This window comes from Salvia splendens, chromosome 2 (assembly GCF_004379255.2).
Source record: "Salvia splendens isolate huo1 chromosome 2, SspV2, whole genome shotgun sequence".
Classification (NCBI taxonomy): Eukaryota; Viridiplantae; Streptophyta; class Magnoliopsida; order Lamiales; family Lamiaceae; genus Salvia; species Salvia splendens.
The window spans coordinates 29,315,946-29,339,757 of NC_056033.1; the positions used below are offsets into that span (position 1 = coordinate 29,315,946).

Below are 23,812 nucleotides of genomic sequence, written 5' to 3' on the forward strand. Positions count from 1 at the left end.
TCAAATATATACTTTCAAATCTTGATATTTTCCAAACACGGGAAAGTAAAGTTATTAGAAATCATATTCCCGAGATTCATTTTCACAGGAATCATTTTCCTTGCTAACTTTACTTTCCTGCCAACCAAACATGGCCGAAGAAGAAAAAGAAAGTTCGCGAACTATTTAGCAACAACACCCAAAATCTATAGAGTAAGCAGTACAAAACCCTGAATATGGCTACTGAGCAGTCGATTTTGGCGGTGACACGGGCTGCGCGACCACAATTCCGCACCGCCTTTGATAAGGCAGCGTACGTCGTCCACGCGTCCTTTGCTGCCACTGGATATGTTCTCCACGCCACCGGTCTGATAGGGTATGAGCTAAATCTGTCGTCGGAACACACGCACTTTCACCCAAAAGCAGTGAAATAAGCGGAATTGAGAATATAAGGGGAATGAGCAATATATTGATAAGAACTCTGAAAGTGATAACAAGGTATAAAAGGAAATGATAGCTAAATCCTTTGGATCACATATCCGTAGGCCAAGAACAATCACACAATTGACATGCTTAACAAAGCGGTGGTCCCCCTCCTATTGTAGATCATTTGCCGTCTGCATGTTCCTCATGGCCGTCAGCAACAAACAACGCCCGTCCCCTTCTGTCACAACACACGCCCTCCACACTCTCCATGCACTTTCCATGCCACACGCTCCCCCTTGAATGCCAACTCGGATGCCACTTGTACCCATTATTCCTTCAGCTTAATTTTCCACGTACTCCTAATATCACGATGCATGCGATCGCACGTCCCCTTCAGCAACGCATGCATCAATACTTCTCCCTTTAAGGTTCCTTGTCCTCAAGGAACCAAGGAAAACGAGCCTTGATTTCATCCGCGAACTCCCAAGATGCGTCCGCCGGAGAGTGACCGGCCCAATGGATAAGCCACTGTGTAGTTGCATGATCACGGCGCTTCACCATTTTGCGCTCTAGAATTGCCTGCGGAACACTCTCCTGAATCTGCGAAGTCGGTGGCAGGTCAGAGCTCGGACCAGTGGGTGGTGCAGCAGCCTTCAACAAGGACACACGAAAAACGTTGTGGATAGTGGCGGTGGCCGGCAATTGCAATTTATAGGCCACCTTCCCAATCTTGTCCAAGACTTGATATTTTGGTTCAAACTTTTGATGATTCCCCTTGATCGACTTCTGCCTATAAGCCCTCAACTTCAGCCACACCCACTCTCCTATCTCAAACTCCCGGTCAACCCCGTGCTTGTCAGCCTCCCTTTTCGTACGATCAGCCGCCCTTTGCAAATTTCTTTTGAGCACAGCTATCATCTCTTCTCTATCCCTCAGAGCAACATCAACCGCTTCCACCCGCGAGTCTCCGGGTAAGTAGGGAACATGTATCGGCGGAGGAAACCCGTATAACGCCTCAAACGGAGTCATTCGAATAGAGGAATGGTACAAGGTATTGTACCAGAAATCTGCTAGCCCCAGCCATTGCACCCATGAGTGAGGTCTCTCCCCAATCATACAACTGAGATAGCACTGCAGACATCGATTGACCACCTCCGATTGGCCATCCGTCTCGGGGTGATAGGCCGTCGAGTAGAGCAGCTCAATGCCTAGCAACCCAAAGAAATCCCTCCAGAATGCTCCCACAAAAATGGCTCCTCGGTCGCTGATTATCTTAACCTGCATGCCATGGAGTTTAAAAACTGAGTTTAAGAAGACATCGGCAACTTGCTTGGCCGTGAAGGGATGAGATAAAGCCATAAAGTGAGCATACTTGCTCATTCGGTCAACAACCACCAAAATAGCATTCTTCCCCTGCGAAGTCGGGAGAGCCTCGATGAAATCCATCGTCAAATCAGTGAATAATGTCGTCGGCACTGGCAACGGTTGAAGTAATCCTGACGGAGGAGAGTTCCCTGCCTTGTACTTCTGGCATACTACACACATCCTCACAAACTCGCGCACATCCCTCAACATCTTTGGCCAATAGAGCAGCGATGAGAGGCGTTTATAAGTGGCTAAACCTCCTGAATGCCCTCCTACAGCCGAGGCATGAAATAATGAAAGTATCTGAGCTCTCAGCTCTAAGTCACTCCCAACTACCAGCCTCCCCGACCTCCTCAACTCCTCCTTTCTCCACTCAAATTTGGGATGAGAAGTAGGATCCTTCTTTTTATCTTCAATAACTTGCATAATCTAAGCATCTTTAGCCCATGAAGAACGAACCTTAGCAATAAGTTCGAGAGGAATAACATATGATGTGAGTGCATATAACTCTGTTTCTGGTACCCGAGATAGCGCATCAGCCGCCGAGTTCTCGACCCCCCTCTTGCAACGAATTTCATAATCAAATTGCATGAGTTTCGTTATCCATGCTTGCTGCGTGGGGGTAGTTAACCTCTGCTCCAATAGGTACTTCAAGCTTTGATGATCGGTTAAAATCACAAACTTTCTACATTGAAGATAGTGGCACCACTTCTTCATCGCTAGCAATATAGCCAATAATTCCTTCTCATAAACGGACAGAGCTTGATACTTTGGGGATAGTACCTTGCTAATGTATGCGATCGGATGTTTATCTTGCATAAGGATAGCCCCAATCCCTACTCCCGACGCATCAGTTTCAACTATAAAGTCTCGCGAAAAATCAGGCAGTGCCAAAACAGGGGCTGTTGTTAGCGCGAACTTGAGTCTTTCAAAAGCCTCTTGAGCTGGTATAGTCCATTGAAACTCACTGCCCTTGACAACATCAATCAAGGGCCGAGCTATCAAGCTATACCCTTGCACAAACCGCCTATAGTACCCCGTTAGACTGAGGAAACTCCGCACCTGCTTGATAGTTTGAGGCTGAGGCCAAGCCAAGACCGCTTCAATTTTCCCCTTATCAGTTGCCACCCCTGCTTTCGAGATTACATGGCCAAGATACTCCACCTCACTACATCCAAATGAGCATTTCGAGCGTTTAGCAAGAAGGCTGTGTTCCCTCATTAACTCCAAAACCAGCCTTAGATGCCGCACATGTTCCTCTCGGTTATCACTATATACCAAGATGTCGTCAAAGAAGACCAAAACGAATTTCCTCAAAAACTCGCGGAATACCGAATTCATAAGATTTTGAAATGTTGCCAGCGCATTTGTCAACCTGAAGGGCATCACCAAAAACTCGTAGTGGCCCGCGTGTGACTTGAAAGCTGTTTTGTAGATGTCTTCCAGAGCCATACGGACTTGCCAATAGCCCGATCGAAGATATATTTTGGAGAAGCAAGCTGCTGATCCCAGCTCTTCCAAGAGTTCCTCAATCACCGGAATCGGATACTTGTCCTTAATGGTGATAGCATTGAGGGCGCGATAATATACACACATACGCCATGTCGCGTCCTTTTTCTTCACCAACACGACGGGACTTGCAAACGGGCTGTGGCTAGGACGAATCACCCCTGTCTGCAGCATTTCTGCTATCATGACTTCAATTGCATCTTTTTGTTGATTGGCATACCGATAGGGGCGTATGTTCACCGCCTCTGCACCACTTTTGAGAGTGATCCGATGATCATGCTCCCATTGGGGTGGCAGCCCCTGTGGCTCCTCAAAAACCTCCTTAAACTCCTGCAATACCTCACTCAAAGCCGGCCATAATTCCTCCTGACTCGCACTAAAACAGGACATACCTTCCCCCTCAACTACAGTCATCAACTTACTGATCTTAACATCTTCATCCTCCAGAATTTGCTCACTCCACACATGAAGACACTGTAACTGCTCCCTTGGAGCAGCCCCCTTCTCCCCTGTCAACCGTACCTCCTTCCCTCCCAGCTCAAAGACCATGCTCATGTCACTGAAATCCCACCATATGCGGCCCAAGGTTGCCAGCCACTGGACTCCCAAAATCAGGTCATAAGTCTCAAGGCCAATGATAAAAACCTCTGTAGCAAACCTCGTCCCCTGCATTACCCATGAAAACTCCACACACTTGCGATTACAGTTCAGAACTTGACCGTTTGCCACTTCTACAGCCTTAAGAGGAACTTCCACGGTCTCGCATCGAATCTTTTCGGCCATCCGAGAGCTGAAGAAATTATGAGTGCTTCCGGTATCAACTAGCACCTCCAAGGATTTTCCATGACTCGCTCCTCGAATGCGCATGATTTGCGGCGCCTTGGTTCCCCACATAGCATAGAGAGAGAGTTGTATCTCCTCCAGATTAAGCAGCTCCTCGGTTTCCTCTGTAATTGGCTCCTCCTCTTCGTCAGATTCCACCTCTCCAGCCATATGCATCACGAATGCCCGCCGCCTTGAGCACACATGATTAGTTGTGAACTTCTCCGGACACCAATAACAAAACCCCTTTGCCCTCATTTCATCCATCTCCTTTGGAGTCAAATGAGGTCGCATATTTCCACCCCGATTCTGCTCCTGAGGTGCTGAAGTTCCATAAAATCCCCCCGGCTTCGAGGTCGTAGCTGTCACAGCCAAGGATTTAGTACCAGAGTATGCGGCACTCCCGGACTACCCCCCACCCGGGCTACTCTTCGGCTTTCCTCCCAACGCACACACTGTGAGCTCTTGTAGTTTAGCTAAGGAGAATGCCTCCGCCAATCTCTTCAGTTTGAACGCCTCCATATACTCCTGGAGTGATCCCGATTGCCTCAGATTTCTCAGATCCGCCAGCGGATCCTCGTAAGCTTGTGCACCGAAGCGAGCTCCCAACGCCGACGCATAACAATCCCAGTTGGCGTACCCCGCTTCACCCTGCAAATTCATGAACCCCCTATGCCATTGCAAGGCTTTTCCCTCCATGTGGATCGCCGCTACACGCACCCTTCCTCTCTCCGGCACCTTCGCCACCTCGAAAAAGAACTCTGCACGCATCAACCACCCTTCAAATCCGTCGCCGTTGAATTTGGGAAATTCGTAGCGCGTGGATCGCCCCCAATCCTCCTGTGGATCTGCGTTCTCACCTCCCATACCCACGAACGCCTCTCCTTCCTCCGCTTTCAACGGCTGTCGCCGGAGCTGACCGTTAATAGCTGCGAGGGCCTGCATCATTTCCGCGAACTGCCCATCCAGCTTATCCTGCCTCTCCACCAAACGATCAACCACATCACTCACCACCTCGCTCACCCGCCTATCCACCACATCCATCAGCTTCCTCTCTGCTTCCGTTGCAGACCTCGTACTCGGAGTAGCCATGTCCGGAGAACGAAGGCTCTAATACCACTTGATAGGGTATGAGCTAAATCTGTCGTCGGAACACACGCACTCTCACCCAAAGCAGCGAAATAAGCGGAATTGAGAATATAAGGAGAATGAGCAATATATTGATAAGAACTCTGAAAGTGATAACAAGGTATAAAAGGAAATGATAGCTAAATCCTTTGGATCACAGATCCGTAGGCCAAGAACAATCACACAATTGACATGCTTAACAAAGCGGTGGTCCCCCTCCTTTTGTAGATCATTTGCCGTCTACATGTTCCTCACGGCCGTCAGCAACAAACAACGTCCGTCCCCTTCCGTCACAGCACACGCCCTCCACACTCTCCATGCACTTTCCATGCCACACGCTCCCCCTGGAATGCCAACTCGGATGCCACTTGTACCCATTATTCCTTCAGCTTTATTTTCCACGTACTCCTAATATCACGATGCATGCGATCGCACGTCCCCTTCAGCAACGCATGCATCACGGTCCTCCTGCTTTTGCCGACGACGCTCTTTCCGTATCCTGCAAAGGTAATTTACGGCAATTTTACTGTTCTAGGGTTTTTCCAATCGCTGATAAAATTGAGAACGAGCCGAATTGTTGGATCGTTGTTTTGGATTCTGAATGCTATTTCCCCCAATTATCTATATGTTCAATTTGATTTATGTCGTGGATGTGATTTCGTGCAGATGAAGTAGGGATGGATGGTTGGAACGATGTCGAAGATAATTATGCGTTCGTGTTCTCGAACCCGGATAAGGGTTCGAAAAAGGTGCTCGTGAAGTGCCTTGTGTTGAATGATAAATTGATTGTTGATGTTCTTAAGGAAGGAGGCTCCGAGCCTCTGCATCTTGAACTGGAGTAAGTTGAATGAGTATAAGAGCTTTCATAGTATTATCTTTGCTTATGTATAAAGGGTTTTTCGAGGCGGTAGACTCATTAGTATATCGGTTTGTAGTGCTGGTGAGTATGTCCAAGAGGATGCCGGGAACAATTATGGTTCGCAGTTCAACAATTTGGGGAAACTGGTGGAGAATGTTAACAAGGAAATTTTAAACAAACTGGATTCTGCTTCGGTTTCTAGCTCGTCTAAAAACTCTAGGTGCTTATTTATGTTGTTTGATCATTGCTCTTTACTTGGTTCTTATGTAACTTACCGGAGCATTGCTCATTTCATGTGTGCTACACTTGGTATTTATAAGAGATGGTTGAATTAAGTTTATCTGGTGGTTGTTGGTATCTGTATTCCTTATGTGTTTTGCTTTCTCTGCATAATCTTGCTCTAGTTTATCTTAGGCCTCATGTATCCGTTTCTTAAGTTGCTTTGTTATGTGAATTGTAGTACAGGGACAAGTATAAGAGAAGAAAGAGATCGGCTCAGGGTAGGACCTGACACAGAAGACCCTTACATCCTGGGTAATTTTTCTGATCCACTTGCGAAGGTGTTCTAGCCTATATGATGTTCGGTGGTTAACCTCACACAGTCGCTTCCCCTTCCCCCAATATCTTTAAATGATCTGAATTTCATACTTTAGATCCTGCAGTGGACATTTGCATTATTATTAAAGACCATATATAAGTGGCTCTCATGAGGATACAGTAAATGTACTCCACAGCAACAAGTAGCTACATAATTTTAGGACAACCACTTTTACTTTCCATTTGCTTCAGTAGCAAGATGAAACTGAATGCGCTACAAAATGATAAATTTGATGCTGGTTACAATACTTACTAGACTACTGCATATGACTAAATGCAGATACGTTGTTCCAGCAATTCCTGGTTTTGGCGGCAGTGACCTCTTTCCTGGCCCAGGGGCTGAGTAGTATGCATTTTTTGACTGGCTAACACATGCATCTTCTGAACATAGGTGTACCCCCTGGTGCCCGCTTTGATCCTTATGGACCTCCTAATGAGCCTGGTCGATTTGAGCCTGGTCGATTTGCCAGGTAGTGTACACTGATTTCGTTGTCTAGTTGAGTAATGAGTCCAACTGTCCATTTCCACAATGCACAATCCTAACACGCATGCTGCATACTAACATGAATGTATCCAGAAATCCACCAAGATCAGGAGGAGGATTACATCCACTTGGAGCACTTCCACAACGGCTCGGATTTTATATAGGACCAACCAGGCAAGCATCACAGGATAGAAAATGTCATTTCTGCTTTAATCACATTAGTTTTTTTTTTTTTTTTTTTTTTTTTTTACCGTCTAAATTTTGAGCATGATGCCATATGTGGTATAGTGGTATATAGCAATAAAATGGGTGCTTTTATTTTAGTTGGTATTGTTGCTAAACACCAGTATAATAAACATTTTCTGCTCTTATTTGTTAGACTTGATTTTTAGTTTTGTTGTTCCCATTTATTTTCTACGTCGGTGATTCATGGAGAGTGAAAGCTGAGGGCAATTTTTCTGAGATTTTGGCGTTTAAGTAACCATTATGAATTTATGATTTAGGTAGACTATGGCGGCGACATGCTCTACTTTGAATGAGTTATCTGTGTATAAATATGCATTTTTCTTGAAAATGTTTTAAATCCAAATAAATACATGAATTGTTATTCATCTGACTTTTTCTTAAAAGAAATTAGGATCGAAATTGAAAGCAATGGTGAGAAATTAGGAGTAGAATTTATGTGCATTAAAATGGTACCGTTTTGATGCTATTAACTTTTACAGGAGTATTAATTTTTAAAGAATTTGCTCCGACGATTATGTTGGCTTATATTCGTAAATTTTAGATCTCATCCAAATTTATTGTCTAACAGATTTTATGTATTCATGCTATAAATACTCTACATGACGAAGTTATGCAATAATTTCCAGAAAACAGAGAGAATTTTAACTTTCTTTGGAGATTATGATTATTTATTTTTAGCTTAACTAGTAGTAGTACTCTTCATAGCTAATACTTCATCCGTTTGCCATCTACTCATGTTTTATGAAATAAGGAGCGTTTGAAACTGAGGGAGAAAGTTAATAAAAATATAAATTGTATTTTGATCTAATAGTTTTATATTAAAATGTAAATGATATGATTTAGTAAAATTAGATATTTAATGATAAATATTTTAAAATGACAAAATAAGACATTTAGTGAAGGATTATGAGAGTATTAGGAATGAATTACCGAACCTTTTATAAGGTGGGAGAGTTATTCATTTTATATAAATGAGATAAGATCATTACTAAGTCCAGTGGAGGACGCAGAAATAAATTTTGGCAGGGGCTTCACTAAAATTTTTCATATGTAATATACATACCTCCGTCCGACATTAGGAGTCTCATTTTTTACGGCACGAATTTTAAGAAATATTAAGAAAAGTGAGTGAAAAAGAGTTAGTGAAATATGTGTCTCACTTGTATATATTAGTTTTAAATGAAATGTTAGTGGAATGAGTTAGTAGAATGTGAAACCCTATTACCATTTATAGTAAAAGTGAATCGGGACTCCTATTCGAGGACAGACTAAAATGAAAAAACGGGACTCCTATTCGCGGACCGGGGAGTATTATATATATATATAATAATAATAATAATAAAATCACAATAACAACTATTATAAAACCGCATAAATATCTAATAGATAAAATTAATTGAATAATAAGTTTAATCAAAAGAATGATATATTTCATATTCTAGTTGTGTTTGTTTTACTAAAGCGGTGACAATTAAATTCTACATTGATGGAAAGTGCTACAGCATTGGCATAAGACAAAACCCTTTTTCTATTTCAACAATTTACAAAAGTGTAATGACATTTTTTATAATTTGTAGAGCCTAAAACGTTCCACTTAAATAGGATAACTGACTTTTTCTTTTAATATTATTTTTAATCATTTAAGTTTAATTGTTGATAGCTGTAAATCAATTCATCTTCCTTCTTCCATCTCTATTCACCGCCATTGCCGCAGGTAGTTTTTATCTGTAATTTTATTTTCAAGCCCCTCCTTCCATTAAACCTCTAATAATTTAGACATCAAAGGTATTACCTTGGGAAGGGCCGAAGATACATTCTGAAAAATCTGAAAATTTTTGCAATAGAAATTTATTATAAAAAAAAAGTTTGGGAGGGGCTTCATCACTTCAACGTGTGTCCGCCAATGACTAAGTCGATGTGAGACAAGATTTGAAGATTTTTACAAAGAGCATTATACATTTGATATTTGAAATATAAAGCCATGCGTATAAATTAACGCTCTGCACCAAGTAATCGGGCTTGTTAAAATGGGAAATAAGTGCTGTTGATAAATATAAATGACATTCTGCATTAGAGGTTTGGAAATTAGAATGAAAAAAAAAAGTGCAATCCCACGTAGCTCGTAAACGGGGCCTAGATAGTTGGGCTATGGAGATTCTTTTACAACATTAATCATTTTACCCCCTTTTTCAAACTCTCCGGATTAATTTTATCCAACACATTCTATTAGAATGAAGATATCATCACTAATTGGAGTTCCAGTATTGAGTTCAAAATATTGAAAAGAATATTTGTAGGATACAATTTATCGACGACGACTTTTTCACACATTTCACGTAAAAATATCTAACGATTTCACAAGAATTTTAATTAACATTGATTGATGGAGGCTTCAGTCACCCTTGTTTCTGCCGGTGTATAAAATTATTATAATTTCGTTGTATAGAAAAATTTCCATTATGTAATTCAATAATAAACTTAAATTAAACATTTCTTTCCCATTTACGTGTCCCACGTTTCTATTTTGGTCCCTTCATCCCCCATTACGTGTCTCAGTTTTCCATTTTGGTCCGTCTCATATTAATTATCTCATTTTATTTTTTACCATTTTTGGCAGTGGACTATATATTCCATTGAATCATTCCACTCACATTTTATTTTAAATCTTATGTGTAAAAATATGACTTACATTCCACTAATTTTTTCAATCCACTTTCTATTTGATTTCTTAAAACCCATGTCGGATCAAAGTGGGATACATATTCAGGGACGGGACGGAGGGAGTATGATTTATGGCTATAATTTATAATATCACACAGATGAATTAAAATTCTAGAAGAGGAAAATCGACGTGATCTCATTTATAATAGAAATTCAAACTAGTTCTACTTCTCCTATATCTTTCTTTAAGTCCATGTGTTACCCCACACTACTAAACTAATGATCAGTGTGCTTTTGTTGTAGAACATATGTGAGGGAAACATTTTTGCCCACTTAAGATTGAAATAGGACAGAGACCACTAGATTAAGATAAGGATTAGATTTAAGATGTTTATTGCCCCAATTGTGACAATAATGTTATTCCATCCACGGTGATTATATAATTTAGTTAATTTATGCGACATAGTAATACACATTACTATGACTATCCATCATTCATTATGCATTATGATTAACATTATGTTTTCAACAATACAATCATTCTCTTAACACCACTTTCCAACAACTATTTGATTTTGTTGACGATTATATGTATTTAGATGATTTATAAATCTGACTCGATTTGTAATTGCATGAATCTAAATATGTGTGGTCCTAGAGTTATCAAATCAGTAATTTGGCACTACATAGTAAAAGTGATGTAGACGTTACTTATCCATTTTAATGTATGAGTGGAGAAGTGAGAGCTAAACCCTACATATTAATTGGCCTCGTTTGTTATGACTTATAAGCCAAGATAATAATTGAGTTTATTTGCTCTAATCATATTGTTTGTTGTACAAAATAATAGTACTAGTACTATATGATTCCAAATATCTAACTTATAGTACTACTATTTTGATTTTGAATCTTATCTAGCAAATAACCATTATCGTATCTATCTTGTTCTTATCTTTACTATCCACCTACTTTTATCATATCCATTTTATTTTTATCCTATCTATCAAATAACCTCGAAATGTAGATTTCTTTCGACGTAATTAATTACTTAGCAAAATTACTGGTTCTCTAAACCTCAAAACAATCGTTTTGAACAATTCTTACTTGAAATGCAAGAGATGATATATTGACATAAAATACTTGAATTTTGAGCCATTTTTACTTTTCTTATAACTTAAACATGTGATAACTTAAATTTTGACATTTTTTTTGTAATGTTCTCACGATCCCATGTGGATTAATGGGACGAAAATAAATCGCAACCAATTTTATGAAAAAATTAAATCATAATAATAAGAATAGTAAAAGAATTAAAGTCATGTGCAAAATCAGAAAAATCTAAAAAAGTTCATGTATTTAATAAAAACTCCTCACATTCAAAGAGCATTCTCAAATATGAAATTTTTAAATAAATTATTAATAGTTTAGTATATTATAGTAGTATGACTATAGAGATTATCTTGGAGCATGGGCCATAGAAAGACATAGCATGTGGGCTAACATAAAACTGACACTGCTCTAACCATCAACTGCCTTCTAATTTATAGGTCTAAATATACCTACTTAGGGCTTATTTGGGAGATTATCTATGTTACGACTAATTAGGATAACGATCATGATACATATCATGGTTTATACTAGTTACATTTTTTTGGTAGTCAATCAAATTTTAAGTTATCTTTAATTTTAGTAAATTTTGTATAGACTAAAATAACCTCTAATATGTATGTGTATACACTAGTTTGGGAGTAAAAAATATGAAGGACAACTTAGTAATTTTATTGCACTATCTTCGTTCAATTTTCAAAGCTATATAACCCATAAAAACCTAAAATTGTAAGTTACTAACATGAGCTTCAGCTCGAGATCCTTTTGGTCATAAAAAAACATAGGTATCGCAGCACCATGTGCTAAAATTTGTCCCTTTTTAATGCATTTACCCCGCCGAACCTGGGGTTTTTGATGCATACAAGTATTTTTGTTGGAATGTTCGTAAATAACTAATGAACTGATATGAGTACCAAACACGTGATTAAAATTAAATAAGAAATTGTATCCTGCTCTAACATAACTACCAAACGACTCCTTACTATATAACTCCATTTCATAACATGTCCATTTCTCTCTCTTCCGTTCCTCATTTTTATTTAGTTCCGACTTGTTATATGATTTTGATTGAGTTTTTTCCCTCTCACAATACCAATTATAGTTCAGACAAATCAGCAATATGTAGATATCAAAAACAGAAATCACATTTTTCAAACAAACTCAAAAGTGACTTGTTTTAAATAATGGGAGGATACAAATTGAAAGGGCCCAACCATTTGTTTTGGGATTGTTAATTTAGTTAAAATTATCCAAAATCAGACTAGTACTTATTTAGCTCTTACCAAGTTGTCGCAAATAACCCCGAATCTATTAATACGATCCCAATATGAGCGACAGGGCATGAAAGTAATTATATCAATAATAATTATGAATAGAAGCTAGGTACTAATTTTCTTCATCATAAACTATAAAGAATAGAATAGTGAGGGCAAGTTAAACAAATTGAAATATGTATATGTCCAATGAAAATTCATTCCCAAAAAAGGTTATCCAAATATTTGTTCTTTGCTGCCGAAATTCATCCGAACTTTACCGAATGTTCAAAAGCCAAACATCTTCAAAATCCTACTTTCCTTTGGGGATAAGATTTTCTCCAATCCCACCGTTTCTTCTAGTTTAGAATTTAGATTTCATCTCACTCTCTCTAGATAATATACATATGCGATATGCCGGTAGAAATTCAATATATTATTAAAGATGCAATTTCAAACGAATTATCCATCAATCGCTTTCTAAATACTTTCATCCATTTATTTTCAACTCTATGTTAATGATATCAAAGTATACACGAAAGTAATTGATAGGAAAAAACAAAATAGAGATCAAACTATTGTCTATACATGTTTAGTATTATATGAACTCCATAATCCAAATCCAAATCCCAACACCCAAATACTAAGAGATTTATTTTGACAAATTTATGAGAAAAAACTAGGGGCATCTTCACAGTTTTGTGAGTATGTAATTAATCTAGAAATACTAGTAGAATAAAGAGTGAACCACATAAATTATATTTGATGTATTTTCCACTATTTTTGAACTTTTTGCCATTTTTAGTTTTAAGAGATTTTAGTCTTCATGTTTAATAGTATTTATTTCTCATCTCTTATCTCTCTTTTCCCATTTTCTACTTTTTTAAGTATTAATTATTTAATTTATTATTCATCTCATTTAATTTAATTTACCAATAAATATGCAATACATATCAAATTAAGTATATATAATCATAATAAAAAAAATTTGCCGAAAAGAAACGTTTTAGATAACATGGGATAAAGGAAGTAGATTATATGGAATTGAAGATTAGAAGACCAAATCGGTTTGCTTTGACCGACAAGATAAAGAGATAAGACCATGCTCTTAAATTTGACTGTACAAGAAATTTAATGTATTTTCATCTATTTGGTGCCAATATTGTCCTTTGTTGTAGCAGTCAATGCTTGCAACAAATTACAACAAGATAACTGTCGATAAGTCCATTGCCTTTCGGTGGTTGTTTCGCAAAAATGCATAATTGACCACATACACTCAACCAAATCATATGGGGCTTCTCTAGTAATGCAATATAAGAGTTGTGATATAGGCATAATTAATTCTTAATGCCAAACCGTCGAACTAAAATATATTCCAGTTCGTTATTAGATAATACACTGTTCATTTAAATTAGAAAAATGGATGACTGAGATTTAGTCTCTAATTCAGTTTTTAAAATTAATTCGACATTGAATAATGAAAATAAAAAATTATTTTTTAATTAAATGATAAAATTCATCATTTTGGAAGTGAGCCTGTTCTAAGAAAAGAAGAAGAAGAAAATCCCAGACCTTCGATTAATTAAATAAAAAAATGGTGTGAATCCGATAAAACTGTCAGAACTGTGTTTGCAAGAAAGCGACAGTACGATGAGAAAAAACATAAAATGAAAAAAATAAAATGAGTAATGGCAAGGGATTGTTATTATCCACTGGGTATTCGTGGCAGTGAAAGGCTGGGAGTTGGAGAAACCGGACCCACATCTGGCATCCACGTGCCGCAATCTCGTTAGACTACAACCCCGATGAGTAACTGAAACTGAAAACCTAAACTGAATTTTCATTTTTTAACCGAAACCAGACTTCTTTTTTCATTAAATTCATTGCAGACTCCAACAATACAACGTCGGCGATGAAGATACACACAATTCCATTATCTTGATTTCAATTTTAATTAATACTCTTTTCTATTTATTTTCCATCAGACTCAGAGAAACATTCACGTGCCTTGCTCTGTTTTTTCTCTCATTGCCCATTTCGTTTTTCTATTTTATTTTATTTGCCTTTTTTGTTTCCCCTTTTTCGCAACCGATTTCGCTTTTTCTTCTGGTTTCTGTTTGTTTGTGGGGAAAGATTGTGGGCTGTTACGTTTTCTTCTTGTATATAATAGTGGAGGGGCTTCTCAATTTGAGAAAACAGAGAGAAAATGGAAGGAGGAAAGCAAACCAGCTCTTCACTTGCCTCTGATCTCTTTGGGGTCAAGGATTCTTCTTCTTCTTCTTCTGGGATTTTTGGTTCCATGTTTCCGCCGCCTCCAAAGGTGATCTAAATTTTGCATTCTCACACTCCTCTCTTCAATTCGGACCAATTTTGGATTTTTGATGGGGTTTTTTTGTTAGATTATAATGTGTTTTTGCATTGCATGTCACTTTTGTAATGAATTTCCTATCTGTTTCAAATTGGAAACTAGTAACTATTGAGTTTGTGTTCACACCATTGAATTTTGCCCTATTTGGTTCAAACATACTAGGAAAAGGTGGATGTTGGAGATTTCTTGATTTTGAAGAGTGAAAATACTTGTTGTCAGGATTTTACTTAGTTTTCAGACATTGATTTGCATCATGATTGTGATCATATGTGTAGGTTGTGGGACAAGAGTATTCTGGAACAGAGAAGAAGATTATAAGTGGAAATCCAACTTGGACTGCAAAGAATGGTGTTACAGGTATATATAGATATACTCCTAATCAATCACATAAGATGATGATTTAATCACAATTTGCTATTGCTTTGTTTGTGAAAACTTTATTGAAAAGATTTTAGTTTAATGTGACTTGACTTGTGTGAATTCAAATCCAGATAGAAATGCAGTAGGAGGGCAAAACCAGAGGAAGGACGACATCTCGTATTACACGGACGAGAAGGTGCAGCCCTTTCACTACAGCTCCTCGATATACTACGGTGGTCAAGATGTTTATTCTCGACCCGAGACCGCTCAGAATCCCGGGACTAGTGTGAGTAACCATACTCACTACCTGAATTCGTATTTTTGTTGTTGATGTCTCTTCAATTTTGAGAGTGACTAACTAGATCAAATTATTGTTGGTGTGGAGCATGTTTTGACCCTTCATATATATGATTTGGTGTCAATTATGTTTTGTGAGACATGATTCAAAGCTTAAAATGATCTCCCAAATTTACTTCCATGGGTCTTTCTCTTTGTTGTGGTATTGCAATCCCATAATCTAACGCATCGAACGTTGTTTGACGTCAGTTCAACAAAGATAACGGAGGGGAAGACGACTCGGGCAGTGCTTCACGAGGGAATTGGTGGCAGGGTGCGTCGTTTATTTTGCGCGATGTGATAAAATATGCAATCTAGTATTTAAAGAATAAGATGGAATCCATTGATGGAATGCTCTAAATTATTTTATGAATGCATCATATTGACTATTTTTTTGGCAGGATCTCTGTACTATTAAGACCTAAATACATGTAACTTATTAAGGTAATAATCATACTACTATAACTCATTCTTGATTAGATGATTGCAACCTCTATGATTATCATAATTTTATTTTTGGTCTTCTCTGCAGGCATAAATATATTAAGCAGTGCTCCTTATAATGAAGAAACCAGATGTTTGGTGACAGTTATTATATCAAAACGCCAGCTTCTCTTAGCCGCAGTCAATATTTTGTAACTGTAGCCGAGTAAACTTCATTTGTTCCCTTTTCTATAAATAGATAAACCTCATAATATTGTAGTAGTGGAGTACTATAATTCATCCTTTTTTTGATGTGCAAGATATAATGAAAGAGGGAGTTCAATTATTTGTTATATTAGTAACACAAAGTAGCAATTACACAAGTAACAAACTCGTAGTTATGCATAATGATCCGATTATGCAGTTATCGACTCCCTTTCAAGGCAAGCTGTAAGCTGCAAAACCAAACACATACAAAAAATAAAACAAATTAACCATATATATAGTCTTTAAAATGCTAACTAATTTTCAAATTTCAATCCACAATTTCAATTTTGTATGTTAAAATTGTCAATACAAAGATATAATTATATCAATGTTGATATACTTATGTCTTTATGTTGATATAATTTATGTATGATAATATTGATACACTATATTGAAATTCGTAGTTCTGGATTGAAAACTAGTTAGTACTTGATCATGATTACTTACGTCCACACTTGAAGCCCACGGGGCGGTTAGCAATACGGCAGCGTTTCGGGATGGTGATGGCCACGGCGGGCTTGACGCCAGATGCCTTGGCCGTGGCCGAGAGTAGAACGGCACAGAGGCATTTAGGATTCCTCCCAATCCTCTTCACTTGGAGGCAGCAGCTGCTCGACACCACGGCCTTTGGGTCGCGCCCCGGGAGTGCACAGGGCGCCAGCTGCACGGCCACTTTGTCCGGGGACAGTTTGCCGCACGCGCCACCTGCGCCCTCGGTCCCGAGGCCTGCGGCTGCGAGGAGCAAGGCCACGAGGCAAACAACCTTGAAGAGAAGAGACATTGCTTTTGTAAATGGAAATGTGGGTTGAGTTTTGATGTTTGGAGGAGATCGTATGGTGTTTTTATTTTATAGAAGAGGAGGGTTGGGTTGGGTGGTGTGAAATGTGAAAAGAGGAAAGTGAGAAGCACCAAGTAAGTGAGTAAGCATTGAATGATTATGGTTTGTTTGAATTGCTTTGGTGTTGAATTGTGTGTGGGTATTTGGGTGACTCAACCACCCAACTCAAAATTGGTTTCTCTCTAGTAACTACCACATTTTTATTTTACTTTTTTGTACTAATAGAAAAAAATTGTAGAACAAATATAAAAAGCAACGCCGTTGCCGGGGATCGAACCCGGGTCACCCGCGTGACAGGCGGGAATACTTACCACTATACTACAACGACAAGTTGTTTATGTTTTGAGTAATAGTGTATTTAATGTGTAGTTTCAAATAGTATAATGTTACGTGTGAAGAGTTTTTAATAATGCTAGAATTTGGAAAGCATGATATCCTTTGGCTTTAGCACAAATAAAAACATAATCATACAAAACACCCAATTCCAAAACACTAGTCTTTCTCCCCATTTACATAAAAAAAAAAAGTGAATATAAACTCTGTTAAAGAACCATGACATGAAGGAACTAATGGCCTCAACCAAACCTCAAAAATATTCTAGAGACGGAGACGAAGATATCTCTCGTGTGGTACTCGAAAACGAGTCTGATCTCTCCATGCCGCTCATCTCCTTCCCTTTCCCATCAATGCTAAGATAATCTGTCAAAATCTTCTTCACTCCAAATCCATTAAGTGGGAGCTTTCTTCTCTCGGTGTGAGGCACCGTTCTCTCTCCCTTGGCAGGGGTGCTGATGAGCGGCGACGGTGATGAGAAGTTCAGAGGTGCATAGGTTGCCTTGAACCCCACATTCTTGTGAGTGATCACACCAACTTTGGAGATTGAGATGAGCTGATCTGAATGCTTCGCCAAGTCATCCACATATAGTAGATCATCTATACGCGCCACAATGTTGAATGCTAGGCTCTCAAGAACTCTTGAGTAGCTCTCTAATATGGATTTTCCCACATCCTAGATAATGACAGTCAACACCAATTGCATCAGCTACAACAACAACACATATCTTGATGCATATTTAACTAACTAACTAACCTTGTTGCATTGGATTTTGCACATGTCTAGAGTGGTCTGAGGCAGACCAGGAAACCTCAGTTTCAAGCAGAGGAGGAGGCTCTCAGCCCTCCCTGCAAGCACCACTCGTCTATCCGCATCACTAACAAAATCCTTGGCCATTTCCCATGATGATCTTGAATTTGATCTCTGTGTGCTGCCATGTAATGGCTTTGAGCTCATCTTTCTCCACCACACGTGAATGGTGGCCTCCAATCTGTTGGCGACCTCTATGGCATGGTGCTCGGATGACAAGTCGAGGCAGTCCAGCAAACACTCAGGCGAGAACTGATCACTGCTGATGTACCTGTGGATCACATCCCCTAAGCTTGCCTTCCCATTCTGTTCAAGAAAAGGGTCATTTCCAAATTTTTTTAATCATGTGCTACTATATCTTAATTTTCTTACCTTTGGAAGAGATTCTAGATATGAATCAGGTACATCCATTTCAGCTAGTGCAGCATTGTTGATAGCCATTGCAGCTTTATGGATCTGGTTCGTGGAGTCGCGCCTGTGCTGCAACATCCTTCTAGAGTCTTGGCTGAGGCCACCAGGTGGGACTCGGGGAACGGGGAGCCACCATTTGTCTTGTTGATTAGGGAGGGGCTTGCGGAAGGATGTCGTTCCATCTCCCTCCAATGCTAGTATCCCTTGCTCAACATACCAAAACTCTGACCCCTCAAAACTCTCCAATATTTCCTATCAAAAAGAAGAACAAAAAATGAGAATTACTATAACATTAGCAAGAGGTAGAAGTAGTCTATGAGGAAGATTCGAGTATCTCACGAGTAGCATGTTGTCCAATTTACGCAACGCAGGGAGGTTAACGTACAAATCCAACCGCGGTCTGGAAGTCATGACCTAACACATAATTGGAAAAGCCATCCACTTCAATACATTGATTTTTCAAAACTAGATTCATTTGAGATTCAAGAATCATAGTGACCTCTAGTTTGGTGCCATCAGGGAATGTCTGCCAAGAAGGCACCAATTCCACAATCTGATCACTAACACACAGAATCCACTCCATTTCTCTTCGCCACATGAGTTTCTTCTCCGACTGCAGAGGCTCTAGTCTCCAAATTTGGCCAAAAAGTGTAGCTAAGGACACAAAGACACACAATCAAAAACAGAATTTTCATAGACAGACAGATTCAATTATTCAAACAAACATTCATACCACAGAGATTGGTGATAGCATTTGATATAGCCAGAGCAGTGCAAACCCCATTGCCACAACCAGACATGTCTTCACCAAGCAGCAATTTTGCAAATCTTTCTTTCATCATCTCACTCTCTACACACACACACACACACAATTCAATATGTGTTGAACAAGAAGAAGACAATCAAATGTAAGTACAAAAAGAACATAACCTGAAACACAGGATCCTTGTTTAACTAATTTCCTCTTATCCAAATTCGGCTCCTTCAGAGATGGCGAAGATGATTGTTCAGTGCTACTATTTTCATCACACAGACTAACCTCAGAGGCCAAAAACTCAGAGCTTGAACCGCTTTCTTCTTCGTTCAAATCCTTCACCTCTCCGACTTTACTACACTTATTCTCATCTTCTTCATTCATCAACACCTCCATTTTCTCCTCGATTGAATCACAATACACAGAGTTGTTCACTACCATTCCATCAAAATGATACCTTTTGCTCGAATTAGTAGCTTTTTGTTTCAAGAATTTGACAGATTTCGACACCCAATGCGGCAATGCAGAAGAGGGCTGCTTCAAAATCTCATCTTGGGAGGGGAGAGCTCTATCCATAAGGTGGCTGATTCGGTTTCCGCCATTTTTGGAAGTGGAAAAAGCTTATAAAACAACAAAAAGGTGAAGGAGTGGGAATAAGAATGATGTCTTTAGAGATGATAGGAGAGGTTTTTATGGAGAATGATTAGCAAAGGCGTTCACGAGAAAAAGGAAGCAGCGAGGCTCCTGGATTTGAATGCTGCCTTTTTTTGCTTAAACAATGCGTTTTCCCCTTTCATTGTTTCGCTTTGCTTCAACAAGGGCTCTCACAAAATCATTGCGTCCACACCAAAATATAAAGGTAAATTATCATTGATGTAAAACATTTGACTTATCATGATATTTTATATTTTTGAATTTTATTTTATTTTTTTGGGGTTGCATGAAGATAAATTAGGTAGTGAAGACACATCTATCACATGGCACAAGACAAATGTGAGGATTACTAGGTGACAAAAATCATGTTTGCTGACAGTTTCAGTTCATCATGGTCTAGTGAAGACAATAGATTTTTTCACTTGCAACAAAATCAAAACGCAATTTTGACGTTAAATTGTTAGGTAGGTTCAGTAGAATCTGGGCGCATCAGATTGATCGACTTAGGAATAAAGTATACTGTATATGTAGGGTATTTGGAAATATCAAGAAAAAAATTACCAGCATTTTGAATTTGTAGATTAGTAAGATTAACTTAATTGATCATTTGATAGATGTACAAATTGATTTATATATGATGATATTTTGAAGTAAAATTACCTTCAATCAATTTATTGATTTGAATAATAATAAGATACAACAAGGGGTTACGTTGTAAATAGTGTGTCAAAATTGGGGTTTTACTTGCTTCTTAAATCAAAATACTTGAACAATAAAAATTACCTAATTATACTACTACTAATAATGAAAGCATGCTTAAAGGTGAAATTTGTGCAAGTAGAATCCAATTGGGACATAGAGTGAGTGGTACAATCAATTATTTTTGGTAGAGTTAAGACTTCATAATCTATAGTTTTAGCATTATTCATCCAACTCCCTATTATGTTTTGTATCTTTCCTTGTAAGGTAAAAGGTTAGTGCTAAATGTTGTAGTGGTGGTTGTTCTAACAGAAAATACATAAGTGGAAATAAAATAACTTAAACCAACCACCTTCTAACAACTAACACATTTTTGGGTATCACCATTTCGGTTACTTAGTTTGCACTATTCAGTCTGCACTATTTTTATGCTAAGGAACTGATTAGTAGTAATTGAGAACTATAAGCAAATTCTAGTTGTTCATTTAATATTATTTTGTTCAAGATCTTATCGAGTCATATAAAAGGTTTGAGATTCGGACACAGTGAAATGTCATTTTAGTTTGGAGTTTTGAAGCCAATTAGTTAATGTTGATTTAATAGAATTTAGACCCTGTTAAAAAAATATGATAGTATAATTTTGTATAACAATTGCCGATCACGCATGAATTTTTGAAGATTCTAACGCTCCTTTGCCACCCCTACATTACTGCATGCAATACAACACACTAATTTATAATAGTACATTATAATCCTAGGGAAAAAAAAGGAGCACTCCGTTCGTCCTAAGTCCTAACTAAATTGTGTCATTAAGTTGAGTTATTTCCTTTTTTTATATATAAAAAAATAAAATCTCAAATCACTCTTGCTTTATTTCCTCTTCTATTTAACTCTTTTTTATCTCTCATATTTTATCTTCATTGAACTCCATAACAATTTCTTAATCTCTATGCCCAAAAGAAATTAACTGACCTAACTTAATTGGGATGGAGGAGTATCCGATTTTGCTATTATGCGATTCAAAATTCTATTTGTTTTTCAATATTTCAGATAAGTGAATCTTATATTCAACTAAGTCATTTTAGTCTGTATAAATCAATATGAAGTATAAAATTGGAGTTGACGTTTCACTAACTACCTTTGTTAGCCATTTATTTTCATAAAGTTAAATAATTTTTAAAACGTTAAAATGAGATTTTAAAGGACAATTGTGCATAATAAGAAGTCAATGTAGAGTTTTTCTGTCTTTTGCGGAATAAAGTCCAATGAGGAAAATGGATCAAACGAGAAATTTAACCCGCCCATATAGTGTGAGGACCTGTCAAGAAAGTAACTAGCCTAGCCCAGTAAGAGTCTGATTTTACCCATTTCGTTAACCCAAACTTCTATTTTGGATTAACTCTGAAAAAATTAGTATCTAGGTTATTGGTTTCTTAAACCACAAATTTTGGTCAAAATTCAGTATTTTTCACGAATTTTAAATTTTTGCAAATATTATGACCTTATGTTCTGTAGTGAATTTCCCACAAAATTAATTGTTTTCTCAATTTATATATGGGAAATTCAGTATAAGGGTTAATTTTGCAATCAAATTTAAAGTTAGTGGAAAATTTGAGATTCAAGTACAATTAACTTTATTGTCCAGAGCCTTTGTCCTATCGGCAAGGAGCTTAGACATTATTGTAAGAGGTGCTGAGTTAGAGCCCTCATGACATCATTTGTAATTTCCTCCTTTATATAGAAGTTTATTAAAAAAAACTTTATTGGGTATCCTATTTAAAATATTTGCTACACAGTAAATATTAACATTAATAAGATGAATGAATAATCGCTTAGGATTTAAAATCGTATGGTAAAATACATAAAATATTTGATTATACACATTTGATGTAATACAAAAATTAAATATGAAACGAATAATGTGTAAAATAGAAATTTTGTGTAAGAAATAAATAATAAAATTTAAAAAAGTTATTGGTCCATAATGTTATAAACTGTGACGCCCCAAATTTTTCCTTTTAGTTGGATTTAGTCGGATTTAATAGATCGATTAATTCTCATTTGGAGGACGTAGAATTTTCATTGTAATATCCGGCGTTGGAACAAATCAAGCTTATTGAAAGAATTTGAGTACAAAAGAAAAGTTTCAAGAATAAAAGTAATTGGGATACTTTTATTAAGGAAAAGTGAGTGCATACAAATAACTCTACATCCAAATGCTTAATTAAGGAAATACTACACCCCACTCCTTGAGCTACAAATTCAAGTATTACATAAAAATGGACATACAACTTTCATCTACTCCAAAACTAGGATGAGTAGGAAAGTAGGAAAAAATGGTGAAGTAAGCCAATCTCTCCCCATCTTCCTCGGTCTTGGAGGAGCCACAAAGTGCCAAAGAGATGACCTTGCACCTACAAAGTTTACACCAAAAAGGGGTCAGTTTGGAACTCACAAATAAAGGGAAAAGAGACAAAAGCTCAATTAGAGATGAGGAATAGTAGAGCTATATAGGTCAACCATTAGGCTGCAAATTAGAGCTGGGATAAGCCCTTTTATTATCTTCTCAAGTTTCACCAAAGTGTAAATTAGAGCAAATGGGCGTGGTAAAAGGAGCCAATATATAAGCTTAAAATAAGCATGGACCAGAGCCAATCTTTCCCACCATCCAAGGCTGAGGAAACAGCCAAGGAAGGTTAGTCTATTATTCACCAATTTAGCATGATCAACATTGTTATAAAGCTCAGAAAGGAAGCTAAATTGTAGCCAAAATTAGGAGCTCAATGCCCAAGATTCTGCCACAAGAGGCCAAGGCATGTTGCCTATAAATACCACCGTCCCCTTCCCCACTCCACAACTACATTCTGTCAAAATTTTCACAAGGCAAGGAGTGCGACGGAGTAAGGGACGGCGGCACAAGGCGACGGCGGCTAAGAGGGAAGCCAAGAAAACCAAGAGAGTTCACCAAGTGAGGTAGCTTCCTCAACACCATATTGCATCATATAGAGCAGCCGTAAGTAGTCAAGGACTTAGATTTCTAGGACTCGCGAAATAAGGTAGAGCTTAGAAACGACCATTACTCGACAAAACGGAACAATGCATAAACCACATAGGCCACACGA

General features: G+C 38.0%; 3 protein-coding genes, 1 non-coding gene and 1 pseudogene across 5 annotated transcripts; 2 read left to right on the forward strand and 3 right to left on the reverse strand.

Annotated features, from left to right (window-relative positions):
• The first annotated feature begins 215 nt into the window (after positions 1–215).
• LOC121780695 lies at positions 216–7,333 on the forward strand (annotated as a pseudogene).
• Positions 7,334–14,280: 6,947 nt separating this feature from the next.
• Positions 14,281–16,276, forward strand: LOC121764034. Of its 2 annotated transcripts, XM_042160134.1 has the most exons (6): positions 14,282–14,756; positions 15,080–15,161; positions 15,296–15,450; positions 15,711–15,774; positions 15,902–15,944; positions 16,033–16,276. In XM_042160134.1, the coding sequence occupies exons 1-5, from the start codon at positions 14,643–14,645 to the stop codon at positions 15,916–15,918; spliced, it is 432 nt and encodes a 143-aa protein (XP_042016068.1). In that variant the 5' UTR covers positions 14,282–14,642; the 3' UTR covers positions 15,919–15,944; positions 16,033–16,276. The 2 variants fall into 2 exon arrangements, 1 of the variants encoding a protein (XP_042016068.1); XR_006042546.1 differs by having other exon boundaries at positions 14,281–14,756; positions 15,711–15,944.
• Positions 16,247–17,073, reverse strand: LOC121764047. The gene is made up of 2 exons (XM_042160139.1): positions 16,638–17,073; positions 16,247–16,378 (listed from the first exon to the last, which is right to left on the reverse strand). The coding sequence occupies exons 1-2, from the start codon at positions 16,969–16,971 to the stop codon at positions 16,362–16,364; spliced, it is 351 nt and encodes a 116-aa protein (XP_042016073.1). The 5' UTR covers positions 16,972–17,073; the 3' UTR covers positions 16,247–16,361.
• A 211-nt stretch (positions 17,074–17,284) lies between these two features.
• On the reverse strand, positions 17,285–17,356 carry TRNAD-GUC. Its single transcript has one exon. It is a non-coding gene; the product is annotated as a tRNA-Asp (tRNA).
• A 115-nt stretch (positions 17,357–17,471) lies between these two features.
• On the reverse strand, positions 17,472–20,173 carry LOC121764053 (rop guanine nucleotide exchange factor 7-like). Its single transcript, XM_042160144.1, has 7 exons — positions 19,514–20,173; positions 19,317–19,433; positions 19,083–19,237; positions 18,923–18,997; positions 18,545–18,835; positions 18,119–18,478; positions 17,472–18,037 (listed from the first exon to the last, which is right to left on the reverse strand). Exons 1-7 carry the CDS (start codon positions 19,911–19,913, stop codon positions 17,615–17,617), a joined length of 1,821 nt encoding a protein of 606 aa, XP_042016078.1. The 5' UTR covers positions 19,914–20,173; the 3' UTR covers positions 17,472–17,614.
• Between the last annotated feature and the right edge of the window lie 3,639 nt (positions 20,174–23,812).

Bases quoted from the DNA above. Each gene is read 5' to 3' on its own strand.
- LOC121764034 (XM_042160134.1), top strand. From the start codon at position 14,643: ATGGAAGGAGGAAAGCAAACCAGCTCTTCACTTGCCTCTGATCTCTTT. The intron at 14,757-15,079 runs GTGATCTAAATT...TCATATGTGTAG, and splicing joins TGTTTCCGCCGCCTCCAAAG to GTTGTGGGACAAGAGTATTC. The intron at 15,162-15,295 runs GTATATATAGAT...ATTCAAATCCAG, and splicing joins TGCAAAGAATGGTGTTACAG to ATAGAAATGCAGTAGGAGGG.
- LOC121764053 (XM_042160144.1), bottom strand. From the start codon at position 19,913: ATGGATAGAGCTCTCCCCTCCCAAGATGAGATTTTGAAGCAGCCCTCT. The intron at 19,238-19,316 runs GTATGAATGTTT...TTGTGTCCTTAG, and splicing joins TGCTATCACCAATCTCTGTG to CTACACTTTTTGGCCAAATT. The intron at 18,998-19,082 runs GTCACTATGATT...ATTATGTGTTAG, and splicing joins CTGATGGCACCAAACTAGAG to GTCATGACTTCCAGACCGCG.
- LOC121764047 (XM_042160139.1), bottom strand. From the start codon at position 16,971: ATGTCTCTTCTCTTCAAGGTTGTTTGCCTCGTGGCCTTGCTCCTCGCA.